The following is a 19,636-nucleotide window of genomic DNA, read 5'->3' on the forward strand; positions in this document are numbered from 1 at the left end:
TTAATTAGTATAGATAGTGATATGCTTAAATGCAATAAATTGTGATTAATATGCAGTTAATTTTTTTTTTTGATCTAACAGCAGCCCTAAATTCTATACAACTAGGGGGCTTTGCCCCCCTGCCCGCTTCGCTCACCAACCCCCGGGCTGGCGCTACGCACTAGCCATTTTGCGGTTCAGCCACTCGCGTATGGGGATGCGGATGTACAATTTAAACAGATTGTTATTTTCATGAGAATTGTTACATATGCATAATAGAACTAACTATTTTACATTGCAGCGAGTAATTAACCATATTAAAAAATAGTAAAACGTAATTATTTGAAAGTAAATTATGTTTCATTTTGCGTTAGAGTTATATGTTGCGTTACACGATTTTGTTCTGTTTGGATTTGAAAATAACTCGCAAATACTTTTCAAACTTTTACTGTAAAACTTCAATAAAACATTTTTTTAATTAACTTTTCGTCAATATCACCTTGAATTTTGATTCTGTGTTTTTTACTTACATCGTGACAACGCAACGTATAATTGCACGTGAGTGAATTTCGTTTCTTTCTCTCTAATAAGTAAACCGACTTTTTCGAATGTTTGTTTCTGATTTGTTAATTGTCTTTGCAAAAGCTGTTCTAACGGGAAACTCTTAATGTTTTAATACGAATGGCATATCAAGATCTTCCTTGGTGTCTAATGTTATCCCCTGAAGATGTACTACATTACCTTTCTTGGATACATCCTTCTTTTAGCAGTAATTGAGGCGGTGGAAGACCATATGGTGTTAACAGTTGTAGATATTCCTCGGGATATTGTAAGTTGATGTTTTCATCTTCTGCATCATCACCACCAACTGTTTCAGCATAGTCTATTGATATGCATTTAACCAATTTGCTGTGTAACCGATCGACAATTTTCACGTTATTTCATTTGTACGTTTCTCGGTGCTAGGATTGCTTGTGTACTCATTTCTTCTGTTGATAACCCTCCGGGATGAACTTCTTCAATAAGAGTTGAACATAATTAGTCTTCTTTTATTGAGAACTTAAAGTGAGGAAAACATAAAAATTTATAAGAGCTGTGTCTATCAAAAGCATTCACACAAATGAGAGGTGAGAGGGCCGTGGTCTTATTTGAAAATGGTTGAGAGGGCATGACTTGAAAAAAATCACATGGCCAAAGTCTCGTCTTGCGGGACTTGAAATGATCTCAGGATTTCCTTTTATAATAGAGAGATATATATACACATACAAAACCAAATACAGCATTTGTCACTGTGAGTGGTTGTTGTTACAAGCATATCTCACAAAAACGGAAGGCATGTTTTCTGAAATCAGAACTTTTGCAGCATCAAAGTGAATGTATCTGGTAAGTTTGAGGACTTGTTCTTCTTTTGCACTCATGCTCTTTGGACTTTTTTTAAATTGCAAATGCAGTTACTGTGTTTTTAATTTATAAAAAAATACTTCTCTTTATAGCAAAATTTTCTGTGGCAAATTGATGTACACCATTGTTGTGAAAAAAATAACTTGGATCTGAAAAATGCCGAACCTATTAACCTGCTCTGCCTGATCTGATAGACGTTATAGCAGATGTTTTATTTAATGTCTGTGGTATTGTAATGTGTTAGAACAATGGTTGTCCAGTTTAATCTTAGAGGACCCTTGTGACAGTAGGATTTTATTCCATTCAGTTTAACAATCAGTGCACCATTCTTTACTCTGTTAAGTGAGCTATCCTTAATTTCCTATAGAATTAGTTTCATTGATTATATACAAAAGCCAGCAATACTCAATTTTAAAGGGGAATAATTGCTTTAGTTGCATATTCACATATCTGCCCATTTGTAAAAGATGTTTCTTAATGACAAGGAAGACAAGTACAAATGGCATTGAAGTAATTGCACCCCTTTTAACATTCAGTGTTGTTTTGTACCTGTATCTGCTATGTTCATTGCCAGTCATCACCATTTGAATACAATTAAGGATGCAAGCTACAGAAAATGGTAAATTAAAAAGAAAATAATAGAAACTTAAGCAATCATGACTTATGGCGCAAAATACACATTTCATTGAAATTTTTGTAAGCTGGACAATTTAACAGTGAGATTTAATGTAAATAAATGTAAGAATGACATACTAATATTGAGACTGGTTGGAATAAAAACTTGCAGGGGTCCCTCATGACTGAACTAAAAAACCACTGTGTTAGAATTTCATTATTTCTTTTCCTGATCAGGATTACTTTGACATAGTGAAAAAACCCATCGACCTGTCAACAATAAAAAGGAAGCTGGACACTGGCCTGTACCAGGACCCTTGGCAGTATGCTGATGATGTGTGGCTAATGTTCAGTAATGCCTGGTTATACAATAAAAAGACCTCCCGTGTCTATAAATGTTGCACAAAACTCGCAGAGGTCTTTGAACAAGAGATTGATCCTGTAATGCAGTCTCTTGGTTACTGCTGTGGTCGAAAGGTGAGTAATAGTCACATTTTGATTTTATTGTGAAGAATTTTGTTTAGAGTACAGTAATCCCTCGCTACTTCGCGGTTCACTTTTCGCGGGTTTTTAAATACAAGTGATTGCCCGCCTATCGCGGAAGTTATGTTCCAGACCCATCAGCAACAGGAGAAAATCCGCGATATAGAAAGACCATATAAATAAACATTTTTATAGTTTTAAGCCTTAAAATACCCATCCCACATGCTTTAAACACATGTAAACTTATAAAACACACTTTGTTAACACATATGATATGTGGATGTCGGGCTAAGGATATGAGTAACATCTCACTATTATAAAACATTTTAACTTCACGCAAGACAAGACAATGAGACAGGAAAATTGGTGATGTACAGGCTTTTAAATTATTGACAGGCAGAGCGACAAGCAGCACAAAGCCAGCACAAAGTCCACTTCTCCTTAGCATTCATTCAGCTCCCCACCCCCTTGACAATGCGAACTGCGCCTCCGGGGAGGGGGGTTTGAGCGAATGTGCGTTCAGCCCTCACAAAACCACACATACACTCCTCCTCCTTCCGAACGTGCAGAGCGACAAGCAGGCATTTTGGCAGAAGCAGCACAAAGTCCATTTCTGCTCAGCGTGAGTTCAGCTGCCCCCCTTCACAAAGCGAGTGCAGACACATTGACGTCTGATCGCTGCGTGCAGTGTGCAGTGTTGGTCTGTGGTGTTTAAGAATGTAGAAAGTGTTTAAGAGCATAGGAAGTGTTTATAAGAGAGTGGGAAAGGTTAACAAGAGAGTGAGAAAGGTTTATAAGAGTGTGGGAAGGGTTTATAAAGCCTTAAAATATGTATAAATAATAAAATAAATATAGGTCGCTACTTCGTGGATTTTCACCTATTGCGGGGGGCTCTGGAACGTAACCCCCGCGATAGGTGAGGAATTACTGTAACAGAGTAATATTTTAGCATGAAGACAAAACTAGTTCAGAGAAATAATAATAAAACCAAACCGACATTTGAAAAATGGAAGCCTAGGCTAAAAGGATCACTTAGCTACTAGTATTCTATCTGTTCTCTGCATCTGCTTTAGTCTTCAGCTAGTAATCCAGATAGTCAGTAGTATATAATCCAGATAGTCAGTAGTATATCTGTATTTTTTTCATACTTAATTTCTTTGTTATTACAATTAAAAAGTAAACATCTGATGTATGCTTTAAATATCAATAAAATATGCTGGGAAGATCACAATCTGATTGGTGAAGCAATTATCTTTTCTGTCATACTTCCAAGAGGCTGTCATATTCTTTATTCTGTAACAGACAAGTGCACTTTAGTATACGGTAGATGAGAGTAGATAACTTCATTCATTCCAAGGGGCAATAAAGTATTTAGGTGTTATGTATTCATTTCTCGTTTTCTCACAGATAGCTGAACTTGTTGGTACTTGTTAGTACTTTGACTGCTTTGCACTTGGAGTCAGGTAGTACATCTCAAAAAATTAGAACATTGTGAAAAAGTTAATTTGTTTTCATAATTTATTACAAAAAGGTAAGCCTTCATATATGCTATATTCTTTACACGTAAAGTGAAATGTCCAACTTCTGAAAAGTATGTTACTTTATGCAGCAAATATTTGTTTGAGGCTCCTTTACCACAAATTACTGTATCAATGCATAATTGCATGGAGGTGATCATCTTGTGGCACTGCTAAGGTGTTATTGAAACCCAGGTTGTTTTGATATTGGCCTTCATCTCATCTGTACCATCTTCCTCTTGACAATACTTCAGGTCAGGCGGGTTCACAGGCCAATCTAGCACAGTAATACCATGGTCAGCAAACCATTTAATAGTAGTTTTGGCACTGTGGGCAGGTGCTAAGTCCTGTTGGAAAAGGAAATTGGCATCTCCATAAAGCTTGTCAGCAGATAGAAGCAAGAAATGTTTAAAATCTCCTGGTAGCTGGCTACATTGACTTTGCACATGATAAATCACAGTGGACCAACACCAGCAAATGACGTGGAGCCACAAATCTCAGACTGCAGAAACTTCACACTGGACTTCAAACACTTTGGCTTCTGTGCCCCTCCACTCTTCCTCCAGACTCTAGGACCTTGATTTTCAAATGAAATGCAAAATTTACTTTTATCTGAAAAGAGGAATTTGGACCACTGAGCAGTTGTCCAGTAGCATAGGTAAGATGCTTCTGATATTGTGTCTCGTTCAGGAGTGGCTTGATATTTGGAATGCTACAGTTTTAGGTCCTTTCCTGAACATATCTGTGTATGGTAGCTCTTTATGCACTGACACCAGCCTCAGTCTACTCCTTGTGAAGCTCTCCCAATTTCTTGAATCTACTTTTCTTGGTAATCCTTTCAAAGTTGCATTCATCCCTCTTGCTTGTGCACCTTTTCCTACCACACTTTTCCCTTCCAGTTGACGTTTTATTAATATGCATCGATACAGCACTCTGCAAACAGCCAGCCTTTTTAGCAGTGACCTTCTGTGGCTTACAAGGAGTCGATGATGGTCTTCTGGACAGCTGTCAAGTCAGCAGTCTTCCCCATGATTGGGGCTGGATATACTGACCTAGAGTAAGAGATACATGGTATTTATGCTGTTTGATTAGACATTTAATCAAACTCAAAATTAGATATTATAATAATTTGAGATACTGGATTTCTGATTTTCATTAGCTATCTGCCGTAACCATCAACATTTAAAAAAAGACTGACATATTTCACTTTACGTGTAATAAATATAGCATATATGAAGGCTTCTCTTTTTGAAATAAATTACAAAAACAAATAATAATAATCCAATTTTTTCATCTATAAATAACAGCTGAACATTTGTCTCTTGTGTGTCTAGGGGTAATTATGTTCCACTTCCCATGCCACGCTAGACGGCTTCATTATTTTTGATTGTAAAACTTGTCTGCATATTTTTTCCCCTCTAAGTGTAGGAGCTGAAAATTATCCACTTTTTCCTCCATTAGGTGATAACCCAGCAGCATGATGCCTCAGTACTGCTTGCATTTTTCACCCCCCAGTGACAGTATTGTGAAACTGCATCATGCCTTTTTTTTTCTTTGGATGATTTCTGAAAAATTTCAAGAGCTGAGATAGTTAGCAATTTGATGATCCTATCTTGTAAAATGTTTTTTAATGTAGAACCTGCATAATTTTTGAGTCCCTTGAAGAGATTTATATTCTGATTCGATTTCATGATGTTTTAGGTTCTGACTGGATTATCAATGTTATTCTTTTGCAAGCTTCTTGGCCTTTTAAAACACATTTTCCTTGCTATAAGAAAACAATGTGTCAAAGTAACTTCATAATCTGATAGTTGCAAGAAGTAGCTATCACAATAGACTTAATCAGAATTTATAAATACATATCAGTCAAATGCTTGGATACCACATAAATAGGATTTGAATTTTGCATTTAACCCAAAATGAACTGGGAGAACACTAGCCTACACTAGTGCTTCCCCACTACCTTAAATGTAATATTTCTGCATTGGGATGAAGTTATTCATTTTTGATTTTTATTTAAATGTTCGGCAACAAATTGAAGTACAGATTGTATATTGATTAATTAATTTTTTTTCCCTTTTTTTTTTTTTTGCACAGTATGAATTTTCACCACAGACGTTATGCTGCTATGGTAAACAACTGTGCACCATCCCTCGTGATGCCACCTACTACAGTTACCAAAATAGGTAAGGACATTGATATATGCACTCTAGAGAGTGTAGGGAAGCTTGTTATCTCTTTGATGCACAGCTTCCTTTGATTCAGAGTACATAACTTACTTAAAAAGGTGCTATACCAGCAGTAATTTAGTCAAATAGTTAATCTTTCAATTCTTAGTTTGCCTTTTTCGGTGCTTGGACACCTCTCTCACCTTGTTATCAAAGGTGTTATGAATTGTGCAGTCCTAAAGTAAATTATTATTGCATTTCAGATGCATTATTTTTATTTTTTTAGAAAACAGATATAGAGCTGATATCCAGTTATTGTACTAAAAGGAATTTTTTTTTAGTGTTTTCCTGTTTAGGACAGAAGATGGCCTTCAAGTTATTTATGTGTATATATTTATTTATAATATCAAGTAGAACTCCTTAAATTTAATAAAAATGCATTACCTTGTAACTTTTGCATGTACAAACATACACATCTGCTTTAACAGTTTTGAAATGAGACATAAGCCTTTGTAGAGAATTTAAGTCAAAGGAAAAATCAAGCAAATGTAACATAAGTAACACACCCCCTATATAGTTGCAACAAGATCTGAAACAGATGATGCAAAAAGGTGAAAATGGTGAGTGGAGTATTCTGTAACTTTCTTGGAGAAAAATAAACCTCTGGGAATTTTTGGGTGGAGCACATTGATTTTGAATAAGGAGTGAAAAAAATCAAGCTAGCTTATACTAACTGTCTTGCCTTCAATTCTTAGACATCTTACAATATGTTTTTCTTTTCTGTTTACTTTTTGTCATCCCTCGGATTTCTCTCAATACGATGAAAACCTTAACATCTTACTTGAAGAAGATGTAAAATCTCTTGGCTTACTCACCTGCCATAGGCATGTTCATAGTCTAGTGCAGATAACCTCAAAATATCATACTGTGTGTTACTCACGTATTTATATTTAATGACATTTACTTCGTATCACAGGAGCTTTGGTGTCCAGGCTGTCTTGTTTTGATTCAGCATACTCATAATGTGTTATTTTAATTTTTTTTCACCTCCTTTAGAAGTTAGGTTAAACAAATCCCAAAGTGTAAAATCCAGAGAGAGATTGTTGGAGTGTTTTGAAATCTGAAAGCTTTGAAGCACAATGGTTTCTGAAGTACTTTCATCATCTCTCTTCATCATAGGTTCATGCTTATTTTTGTTTCCCAATTGAATTACTTACATTACCATCCATGACACCAAAGTGTATAATCAAATTTATTTTTTATGTTAGCAGCAAATTTTATATACATATATTTTAGCAAACTTGTAGTAAAATTAAAACATTGTCTTTTCTCCCTGCATTGGCACATTAAACAACACTTCCCTGATATTTTTCACTTCATAACAAGGAACGTTTATCCCACAACTGTGGCAATCCATCTACATTTAAACCTCTCAGAATCACTTTTTATTTTTATTATTGTTTATTACAGTGCATATATGAAGTTTCAAATACTTGGTTTTGAACTGCCTAATAGAATCCAATGACAAAATCTACACCACACTGTGATATACTGAACCTTACGGTAAGACTTTGCCTTCTGTACGATCATGTGAAATGTGGCCTGATCAGACAGTATGAATTACCAAACAATTTTAAATGAATTTTATTGGCATTAGATAGTCACTTGATACATTTTTGTTCTGTAGAATGGCCAATTGTACTTGCAAGTACAGAAGGAAGGTTGAGTGGAATTACTTGCATTAAACGGAGAAAATGTTCCATTTGTAGCACAGAAACTTCTAGAAGTTACTCATAAAAATAAATAGGTAACCACTTTTGCTTTCACTAATCACAAGTCACTAATTTGTGATAAATATAACAATTGACTCGTACATTTCATATAAAGCATTCAGATTATCTTTTCTAAAATAACTGTTTTAATGTGAGTTAGCCTTTTTATTTTTTAATATGTGCCTTTCATAAATTTTTCATATAGTGTCTCGAAAGGATTTTAGCAATTTAAGTGCAAACTACTTCCCATAGAAAAGTATTCTAGGAAAGCTTACATTTTAATAAAGATCTTTAAATAAAAGAAAGAAATGTGTGTTGTTTAATGTGCAGATGCAACCAGGAAAAGGCGATAAACTAATAATAATTAAGCACTATTAAGTAATTGGCTGATCTTCCTTAATTGGAAGAATTCTAATGTAAGCAAAGTCATGCATTATCTAAAATGAGAAAATTCAGATTTTCTTTGCATTGCTCATACCAAAGTTTTGCAGAATTTTACAAGATTTGGGTATTATTTTCCAAAAATATCTCCTTCTTTATTTTATTTGAGGAGCTGCTTTATACTGGCCTGTTGTTCACACAGCTTTCTGAAATGGGTAGGGGTGGGGCTATAATTGTTGTTTGTGATGCACTGTATCTGAACTCTTTTGGAATTGTTTTTATTAATTGTACTTGTAAGTGGATTATGCATTATTTAAGTTTTAAATTGTTTATTACAGTAAAAGAGTTCTTAAAAAGCTGTCTATCAGTATTACAATAGTATTGTTTATCTCATTGTTAAAAACTCACTCATTTACTACAATTTACAAAACCAATTAAATGTAATTTTTACTAAAAAACGGTTAACAAATTATTTTTAAGAAAAAAAATTGATTTCAGATGTATTAATGATGATACTTAACACGCCCTGAAGAAATCACATGCATTACACATTGTGTTGTATTATTAGTACCTTAATTTCCAGTGATTTAATAATAATAATAATAATAATAATAATAATAATAATTCATTACATTTATATAGTGCTTTTCTCAGTACTCATTTAACACATTATATCGAAAAGTTCTAAACCTTTTTTTTCCCAAAATAACAATTTATCATGTTTAATGGAGGTTATTACAAGTTCAGTTTGAAAAATGTGTATTAATAAGATTGCTTCCATGTTAGTTTGCTAGCTGTCAGATGTGGTTGTCAATCATCATTTAGACTAGTTGATTGTAGTATTTTATTGCCCAAGACAAATCTGAGGCATATCCTTAACAGACTGCATTGTAGAATCCCAATCCAAAGAAAGTTGTTGGCAGCCAGTTGGCCCAGTTTACTTGGAACTATGACTTTCTGTTTAAAGTCAAAATTGGACAGCTCCCCACCTTTAGCACTAACGGATTCTTTTCTCCAGGAGTGTGTGTATTGTTGTCCTCCATTGTCAAATAGCCACACTCCCAGTTATCTTGTAAGTGGACTTAATATTGTTGTTGTTTTTATGTGTACCAAAGTGATATTTGCTCTGTTTTACTGTGTGTTCAACCTAATTTGTTTTCATGTATGCACAGTAAATTATGTATGGTTTAATTTTTTTTTGTCATTGAAATATAGGTGAAAACCTGTGCATATTTTTGAGACTGTACTTGATGAAGAATGCTATTCAAACATTATTTGAATTGAATGAATGTGGGCATCAATGCAGTTGGGTTCTCTGCCTCTTGATCCGTTATCATTTCCTTTGTTTACACTTTTTGCAGTTTGGTTAGAATTTTTTTTTCCAAATTGCTAGCATTTTCTAGAAATGTTTTGGTTTGGAAGTTCAGGTATTTACATAGAGGTTCTAGTGTAATTTATCCTACTGTTACAATGTTACTAATAGCACTTTCTGCTGACCTTAATTTCTTTAAAGGTGCCTTGCACCTTCTATTTTTTCATCGTAGGTAGCTATTTGAAGCATGTTTTACTCCATTTGAAATTATTACTGAGCTACGCTGTGTGCCATTTTAGGTTTAGGTTTGTTTTCTCTGTTATCTGGATGTATTGAATGTTCAGATTGTATTTAATGTGCCCAGTTCCTTAAATTAGATAAGAAAAAATTTAAGGAGTTGTTTTTCCTTAAGTCTTAACTGTATTGCATCAAAAATGTCAGGAAACTTGCCTTTGGCTTTTTAACTTTGCCTAGTTTTAAAATTTTTGGGCTTTGGATGTTACTGCAAGTAATTATGTTAGCAGCATCATAATGTGATGATCTGATACATATCAATTACAATTTGTTGTTTTTTCTCACTGTTATGGTGCGCATACTTTTTTTTATTTACTCTTGTGTATCTTCTTGAAAATAAAAGTGTTATTGGTAATTGCACTTTTGCTTTTATAAGTGCCTATTGTTTAGAAGCATTTGTGGAGATTAATGTAACATGCACAGCTACTTAAAACGAGATCCCCCATTCTTGCTTTCAATTGGAATTGTCTCTTCTTTCTCCCTATCCAGCATCTGATCAAAGTAGGCGTCATTTGTAAGAGATGTTATATGTCGCTAACTGGAAGCTTGAACAAACAACAAATACATAAATGAAGAGGTTTAATTAAACCTAAAGGCAACAGTTTTTTTTACTATTTCTATCATTTAGGAGAAACTCAAGTTTTCTATAACCTTTGTTATCCTCACAGGTGGCACAGTGGTAGTGCTGCTGCTTTGCAGTAAGGAGATTGTGGGTTTGCTTCCCGGGGTCCTCCCTGTGTGGAGAGCGCTTTGAGTAGTGAGAAAAGCGCTATATAAATGTAAAGAATTATTATTATTATAACACTTCATTGCTTGATTATGCACTAATGTACTGCAGCCTTTATATGTGCTGAATGTATGTACCTTTTCTGAAATAACCCAAAAGTAGTTTGTCAAAAATCAATTATTAATGCAAACAAGTAATGTCATAGCATGCATTTAGTTAGGCATAAAGGTGCATCTCAATAAATAAGAATATCTGAAAAGTTAATTTATTTCAGTAATTCATTTCAGAAAGAGAAACTGTTATATAGATTCATTACACAGAGTGATATATTTCAAGCGTTTATTTCTTTTCTGAAATAAATTAACTTTTCAATGATATTCTAATTTATTGAGATGCACCTGTAGTACATGCATTAAACTTACCAGTGTCAATAAGATCAAAATGAAGGCCTCCTCGCTTTATGAGTTCATCCAGTGCCAATGGCATTACAAAACATTGTTTGTAAAAGTAATTTAAATAATCTACATTTTCCTGTATACTTATTTGCAGTGTTTTAGTTCTCCTTCATATTACACAGCTTTTGTTGCTGTTGTATTGAGGTAACTCATCCTTGTCTTGATTTGCTCCATTTGTAGTGTTCTCAGTATTATGTATTTTGTTGCTCGTGTCACTTGACTACATTCACCTGTTAAAGCTTTCTATGACCTCTGCTACATCTGTTAGTTCATACTGTTTTTATGCCTTTTTCCAGCTTCCTTGATTCAGTTTTAACTTTTGACAATCAGAATATGGTTTTGTTTTAAAATGAGAATTTCCCCTACTTTATATGCACTGTACCTTTTATGTTTCCTACCTGACATCTGTTTTGTTGTAGAAAATAAAATGCAAATTTGCTCTTAATGCTTTAATTTTCATCTAGCTTTGTTTTTAATGTGCTAAACTTCCTCATTTTGGCTTTTGTAAGTAAAGCATCAGTTTATTCCCTTGCTTTTGAGATACTGTCATTGCTGCTGGTTTTAATTCCCAGCAATTTCTTCATCTGAGGCCATATCCTCATACATTGATTAATTAGCAATCGTTTTTTTTTTTTATGTTTATAGGCTGTGGTGCAAGGGATGCCTTCATTAGCTGTTCATCTTCATTTAAACATGGAAATGGCTTTGTGCTGCTGTTGCTTTTTAGCAGAAATTGATATTTCAACTTCCTTTTCTTTTTTTTTTTTTATACACTTTTTTACTTTTACTGCTTTATTATACTTTACGTGCCTGTGGAAATTTGTGTCCATATGCTGGTTAAATTCCATGGATTTTATTTCAGAGTGTATTGATTAGGAGACATGAGACAAATCTTAACTAAAAAAATCCCAGATTCCTTTTTGGTAAATTTCTTGGAAAAGCAAAGCGCAAAATAATAAGCAGAAGATTAAGAGGTGACATGATTGAAGTGTTTAAAGTTATGAAGGGAATTAGTACAGTGGATCAAGACTGTTGTTTTAAATTGAGTTCATCAAGAACATGGGGACACAGTTGGAAACTTATATTTCGCACAAACATTAGGAAGTTTTTCTTTACACAAAGAACGATAGACACTTGGAATAAGCAACCAAGTAGTGTGGTAGACAGTAAGACTTTATAGGGAATTTCTAAACTCGACTTTTTTTTTTTTTTTTGGAAGAAATAAATGGATAGGACTGGCCAGCTTTGTTGGGCTGAATGGCCTGTTCTCGTCTAGAGTGTTCTAAAGTTGTGTATATCCACTAGATTGATCAGCAGAAAACCTTTAATAAAGGTATGAAACAGTATTGCAAGGAGCAAAGACAATGGAAAAAGTCTAAAAAGTAGTGCTGTTGCTACAGAAAGAAAAAGCATTGGCACAATTTATAATAATAGAAATAATATATTTACAATGAATGTTTCAATTTTGGTTTTGTATGTAATCTTCAAATTGTTTAAAAATAACATTCTCAGACTCACAACTCTTTATTGGATTCAACATGGTTTGAAATGTAATGGTTTGAATGTTTGTTTTTGCAAAAGAAATTGTTAATTTCTATAATTTTGTTACACATTCTTAGAATATCTTGTAGAAATAAAATATTTAGTTAGCAATGGGAAATACTAAAGTTTATACGTTACCAGATATTTATTTAATAAGTGTAAGAATGAATGTTCATCTATGCTTTGCCTTGGCTTTCTGCTCTGTGTTCTTTTCTTTTTTTTCTCACACTCCTTGTATTGTCCTGTGCTTTCTGATCTCAACATTGCAACCCCTTATTATCACTTTTCTGGCTGTTCTTCACTCCTTGCCTAACTCTTTTTCCCGCTGACCCATAATGCAACCAAACTCAACACCTGCTTCCCTTTCTCACCTTGGTGATCTGCCCCGCTTTCTGAATGATGGCTCAAAATTTCCCCAGGGATTCTGTATTATTTGGTGATACAGTTCACCCAAATATGGCCTTCTCTTGCTGACAGGTATCACTTCTGCGAGAAGTGTTTCAATGAAATCCAGAATGACAATGTAACTCTAGGCGATGATGCTTCTCAACCACAAACGTAAGTGTAATGTTTTTGTATTTCCTTTGCTGGAAAATAATTGTAAATATTATATTTCTATGTTAAAAGATTTGTTTTTGAAACCCCTATTGTTTTTCTAGTTTTTGAGGTAAGGGATTTTTTTCTAAGAAACCATTTGCTGTAAATTCTTGACTGTTGTTGTGGATAATATTTACAAAAACTGTAACTTGAGTTATACTTACATTTAAACCATTTTATGTGAAAAAACGTGTTTTTGCAGAGTTTATTTCTAAAATTTATTTTCCTTCATTGGGCTGTTCTCATTTGTTCTTAAAAAAATAAAATAAATAATCAAGATTCATCAGAATCAACAAGTTAAAAAAATGTGTGTGGTCAGTGAGTAAGTTAAATGATATGAAAGTTGGACCATTTCACATTTTTCATTTACTTCACTCGAGTAATTATCATACTTTTGTTTATTAAATAATTTTATAATGTGTCATATTCAAAAGACCAAATAAAGAATTCAATTACATATGTTAGTAGACTACGTTAAATTGTGGATTTTAATAGTGCTTTACATTGGAGTTCTAAACAGCACACAGATGTACTTGTGGTGGCTCTGTAGCTTTTATAAACTTCAGATGCGTGGCATAATAGAACTCAGCCCCGTTTTTGCTATTAGTGGCCAGTGTGTCTTTTTTGCGGGCCCAGTGGACAACAGTTGTCTGCCCAGAACTCAATTGTGGTTCCATTTGTAAACTGGCCTCTGTTTATATCAGTTAGCCATGTAATGAATTAGTTAAAACAGCCACCACAGCCCATTTCCAAAAATATGCAAAGGTATTCAGCTAATGTAAGATTCCAACCAACCTGGCAAGAAACACAGATTAAGCCACATAGGTTTCATGACGTTTAGGTGAACATTGCATTCTGTTCCCACGTCATATGATTATTTCTGAAGCAAACAACCATATTTAGAGAAGTATGGTTTCCCCCAGATGCTCCTTTTTTTCCTTCCATTCTCCAAAGATGTGCAGGTTAGGTGGATTTGCATTACTAAATTCCAGCTTCCTCTCAACCCTGCTCAGAATATAGCTCATTTGGAAAGTGAATGAATGAATGTATACAAGTAGATGGTGGGGGAAAAAAGCAGATTCTTACTATGGACAGATAAAATACTTGTTTTACATTTTCTTTATTTTCAGTTGAATACAATTGATGCAAGAATCCTCCAACGTTCAACAAAAAACTTTACAAGAATTAAATTGTCTTTTCCATCTTAATCTACCTGTAAATGATGCCTTCAGTAATTTTTGTAGTTTTTGATTTTTAACTTGAAATTTTTTTTTTACTTTGGTTCCTTTAGCATGATTTCAAAAACCCAGTTTGAAAAGAAGAGAAATGACACACTTGACCTTGAACCGTAAGTGTAACAAAAAATATGTTGCTCCTTTTCTAATGTAGTATTTCTTTGTATGTATTTTTGAAAAGCTGTGATATTTTTAAGATGTGTTCTAGAAAAACAAGAGAAAATAACCCTCAACGTGATCAAAGGTATGAATGAATGAATGAATGAATGCTTTTATTAATAGTCATGGCATGTGAACATACAAGGAAATGTAATATTTTAAAAGATACACTATACATCATACATTCTACTTCCACTCACAAACACACACTTTAGTTGTTAATAAGAAAAGTATAAATAAAAAATTAAGTAATAAAGTGCTTGTGCAGTTATTCCTGTTATAGTTACAGTATATCAGTATGCTTTCTACTGAGCAGTGGTAGAAAGACTCCAGTAACTTTGTAGAAAATTTGTTCTTCCTTAGTAAAGTCTTGTGAGCTTTCCTGACCAAAGCCATGGAATTTACGGTCCATTTTAGATCTTCACCGATATGAATGCCCAATGACTTAAAACTAGTGACCCTCTCCACTTCCTCTCTTCTTATTTTCAATGGAAGGAGCTCAGTCTGATACTGTCTACAATCTATAATAAGCTTTGTCTTTCTGATGCTCAAAGACAAATTGTTATCCACACACTTCACTCAACCTGTAGACCTCATCCCTGTAGGCTGTCTCATTACTGTCAGAGTAAAGTCTCACCACCGTTGTATCATCTGCAAATTTTATAAACGTATTTGTGGAATGAACAAGTTTGCAGTCAAGCCACCTTCTTGATATTGACAGTTCTCAACATTCATGTAACCTTGTGTCTGCATAGTAAAAAATGCCTGGTTAACAAATGTCCAGCTGAGGTGTAGCTTCAGCTATGGCACCTGGTCCTTCCTTGATTCAGGTGAAAAAGCAATTCAGTTCCTCAGCAAGTAGGGGACTGGATCCTGTCCGTAGACCTCTCCCATTTTTCAAGTTATCTGCTGCATACTCTGCCACATATGAGTTAGTTCCCTGGATTTAAAGTGATCCTTCATCTTCTCCATATATGCAGCCTTCGCTCTTTTTATAGCTATCTTGAGATTATGTCCGACAACCCTGTACAGGTCTCCATTGCTAGATCTGTAGGCTGCATTGCATTCTTTCAGGAGAACCTGAACCTCCTTTGTCATCCATGGTTTCCTATTTGGAAATACACTGACGTATTTGTTAATGGTAACGTTTTCAACACAGTTCCTGATATAAAATAATACAGTACTGAAACACAGACTCCAGTGATTGCGTTGAAAGCAGTCCTGCAATTGTTGACATGATGCCTCCGGGTAGGTTTTGATTGTTCTATTAGTGATGTGTTGTTTCCTAATAATAGGACAGTAACCTGGAATTAAAAAAAGTGACAAGTGATCAGACTGTCCAAGATGTGGGAAAGGTATAGCTATATCCTTTGGGGACATTTGAATACATACTGTCCCAGTGTGTTTTGCCTTCTAGTTGAGCATTTAACGTGTTGTTCAAACCTTGGAAGCACAGTTTTCAAATTGAAATGATTAAAATCATCAGTCACAATAAAGACCCCATCAGGGTGTGCATTCTGTTGTTTGTTTATTATTTATAACGTCCAGTCAAGTGCTGTATTAATATTAGCATATGGTACAATATACATGACTATAATAGCAGAAATCTCCCAAGGTGGATAAAAATATCTACACTTAACTACCAAAAACTCCATATCAGGTAGACCGTGTTTATCAATAATAACAGTATCTCTACATCAGTTATTATTTGTGTAAACACACAGACCACCTCCATGGCCCTTACTGGATTCTTTGCTTTTATTGGTATGGTGGAACCGTTAGTTCGATAGCTGAGTCCGGTACTCCTGGATTTAGCCAGGTCTCTGGGATAACCATCATGCATCTGTTTTGGATAGGTGACCATGATGATAAACAAAGTCTAAGCTCATCCAATTTGTTGTTAAAAGACCTGATGTTTGAGGCGAAGAGACTGGGGAGCTGTGGCCTATGTGGATTCCTCCTCAGCCGAGCTAAAGCACTGGCTTGACATCCTCATTTTGTTTCCACTCTCTCCACTGCCTCCGTTGTCTGCCGCTCGTTATGCTGAGCCACAGAGACCCCAGTGCTCTAGTAATCTCTACTGGTATCTGGTGAGTATGATGATAATCTCCAATACCATACTGTTTTTGCGTCACCCCAATGGAAATCAATGATTCCCGAGTATGATGGGTCAGATTCGAAGCACCTGAGCTGATTTCCCGAAGAAAAGATTAAAAACGAAATACATTTCCATTTTAAAAAGCTTCCTGCTGGAGCATCTGAGCACGCCGCCAGTTCCGCTACAACTATTTTATAGTTTTTTGTAGCTGAACATTCTTCATTTCAACAGGAATACATAGCTCTGACTTTCACATGCAAACGCACAAGCCAGCAGAGTAGACCGTAGGCCTAAATTAGTCAAATTTAATCATAAATCATATATATTAACATAATCATTAAAAAGCCTGTAGACTTTAGCCTTGCTCTTTTTTAAATTGTAATGTATGATCAGACTTTTTTTTTATTTTTTTTTTTTTAGTTTTGTTGACTGTATAGACTGTGGACGTAAAATGCACCAGATATGTGTATTGCATAATGAATTCATCTGGCCATCTGGGTAAGATTATATTATATGTCTGTTTTTATTTGGATTAGATAACTTTCTCAGGTTGTTGGTTTGTTTTGTTTATTGCCAAAATATAAATATGCCCTCTTCACAAAATTTGAATTTTTTTCCACTCATTATTTGGTGTTTTGTACTTTATTAGTTTTACCTGTGACAACTGCCTTCGGAAAACTGGTAGAACAAGGAAAGAGAATAAATTTTCTGCAAAACGTGAGTATATTTTTTAAATTTAACATTACTTAAAACTGTTCAATCATTTTTCAAATTTAAAGGTATGCATATTTCTGGGATACTTTTAAAGTGTGCATGTTCTATGGTTTTACTTTTTAAATGCTGTGTCAATAGGTAATCCTGTTAATAGCTGAAATACCAGTGTTGCCCCGGAGGAAAATAAAGTTGTTTTTTTTTTTTTTTTTTTTTAATTTTTGAGAAAAATGTAATTTAAAAAAACGCAACTTTAAAAATAAAATTTAATTAACAAACCATGAAGACTCACTAATGTGCTTGTCTTGCGGTCTTGTATGTATGTTATCATCCAGTTGACACTCGGAACTGGCCAACTCTATTTAATTTCAAAAGCAACAGGGCCGCAATGGTGCTCAAACATAAAGAATGCTGGCAGTCACCTCCAGATCACACTGTGGTGGTCATTCCGAGTGTCAACTGGATGATAACATGCATACAAGACCATAAGATCACACCCTACCCAGAAGGGGGTGGGTTAGTGTTGATTTCACAGTATTTTTAGTCACCTAATAAGAAATGTGTACCAAGTATACCGAGCTTCTTATTGTCTAGCTATGTAACATACTTTTATTTCACACTTTTCTAATAATACTAAAATTAAAGTTTAATAAACTTCTATTTCACACTGCAGTGGAATAAATCTGAAAAACATTGGAGTCATATGGTACTTACTGATAAGCAAATGAAAATTGCTGTTTAAGTGATATTTGAGTAAAACTTCCCATACCATTCTCTTCAAATAAGGCAGCAAATAGTCTGATTAAATTTGGTTCCTTTAAAAAAAGGTGCTTTACGTGCCTTGAGGAATTCCTCAATCATATGGATCTTTGCTTCAGCTACTATGAAATGCCACCTTTTTTGGCTTCCTAATACCACTCAGGCAAATTTCACTTTTAATGGCCTCTCTGGAGTTGTCACCGTAGAAAGTACCACCAACCTTTTGTCTTCCTTGTAGCAGCCTCCTTGCTGCTGATGTCTTAAAATTCAGACACTGAATCCCTGACCTCCAGTAAAGGTAGAACTTGAACTTGTTGCGAAAAGGGATGTTAAGAATGTAAGAGGAGGGACCGCTTATTACCCACTTTGGTCTTCCATGTCTGTCCAGCAAGCACTTCATTCATGTGTGACTGCACACCATCATTTGGAGGATAACCACAAATCACCTCTATTCATCTAAATGTCTATAACATATGGATACTGTTTTGAGCACCAAATGCGATGAAGAGTTTTTTTATGCATGCACACGCTCACTGTCAATGTTTTCCTCTCTGCAACTCATTTTCATTAAGGTATTCAAAACATCGTATGGAAAAGCTCTCAAGTCTGCAGATTCTATGGGACAAATGTACAGTGAGGGAGACACCACACTTGTTCAGGAGGTTTAGGTCTATAGCGTACTAGTCTGTACAGCTCAACCTTTCATGTGAGTTATAATTCTATTCCTGCCAGAATTTTAACAGTCCAAGTCCTATTATTATTATTATTATGAACCAATTTCCATTACCAAGGTCAAGTATGAATGGATTTGTCCCACTCTTGGCTGTCATCTGACTGTCATTACATATAACCCTCTTCCTTTTCTTTGTGAGGAGGTGAGCCTACATGTCAGCTTCACATCTCTTTTTGGGGGTATTCTACTTGGGCCACTCGGTCACAGGGCTGACAAAGCAAATGCCATTTCACAGCCCCACTTTTAAAATGTATCCCAGTATCCCTGTTCTGCACAAGGATATTTAATTTAATCAGAATTATTATGAAGGAAAATTATGGATTTCTCTTTGTCATGCAATATACCTTTTTTTTTTTCAATTCTAGGAATGGTAAAAGCCATGTGCTGTTATATTTAAAAGAAAATGGGTGGGGTTAAAGTATCTTTAAATATTTTTCTTTTGTCTGATTTAAAGGGTTACAGTCAACAAGACTTGGAATGTACATTGAAGATAGAGTCAATAAATTCCTAAAGAGGCAAAACCATCCTGAGGCAGGGGAGGTGTTTGTGAGAGTGGTTGCAAGCTCAGATAAAACGGCTGAAGTGAAACCGGGAATGAAAGCCAGGTTGGTCTTTTTATCTTTTATACTTTGCATTTGCGTTCTGGGTGTGGTGGAATGAACGTCTGCATTTTTGGCTTAATTTTAAAGATGCCATTC

At 34.8% G+C, this 19,636-nt stretch overlaps 1 protein-coding gene across 6 annotated transcripts in view; it reads left to right on the plus strand.

Moving 5' to 3' along the window:
- Window positions 1–19,636, plus strand: part of crebbpa (CREB binding protein a) — a 107,690-nt gene that overhangs the window by 47,839 nt on the left and 40,215 nt on the right. For all 6 annotated transcript variants that reach the window (XM_051933392.1, XM_028814284.2, XM_051933389.1 and 3 more), the window contains 7 exons: window positions 2,233–2,472; window positions 6,093–6,181; window positions 13,124–13,204; window positions 14,535–14,591; window positions 17,156–17,233; window positions 17,385–17,452; window positions 19,393–19,543. In XM_051933392.1, the coding sequence (XP_051789352.1) occupies window positions 2,233–2,472; window positions 6,093–6,181; window positions 13,124–13,204; window positions 14,535–14,591; window positions 17,156–17,233; window positions 17,385–17,452; window positions 19,393–19,543 (764 nt within the window). The remainder of the gene's footprint in view (window positions 1–2,232; window positions 2,473–6,092; window positions 6,182–13,123; window positions 13,205–14,534; window positions 14,592–17,155; window positions 17,234–17,384; window positions 17,453–19,392; window positions 19,544–19,636) is intronic.

This window comes from Erpetoichthys calabaricus, chromosome 11 (genome assembly GCF_900747795.2).
Source record: "Erpetoichthys calabaricus chromosome 11, fErpCal1.3, whole genome shotgun sequence".
Taxonomy (NCBI): domain Eukaryota; kingdom Metazoa; phylum Chordata; class Cladistia; order Polypteriformes; family Polypteridae; genus Erpetoichthys; species Erpetoichthys calabaricus.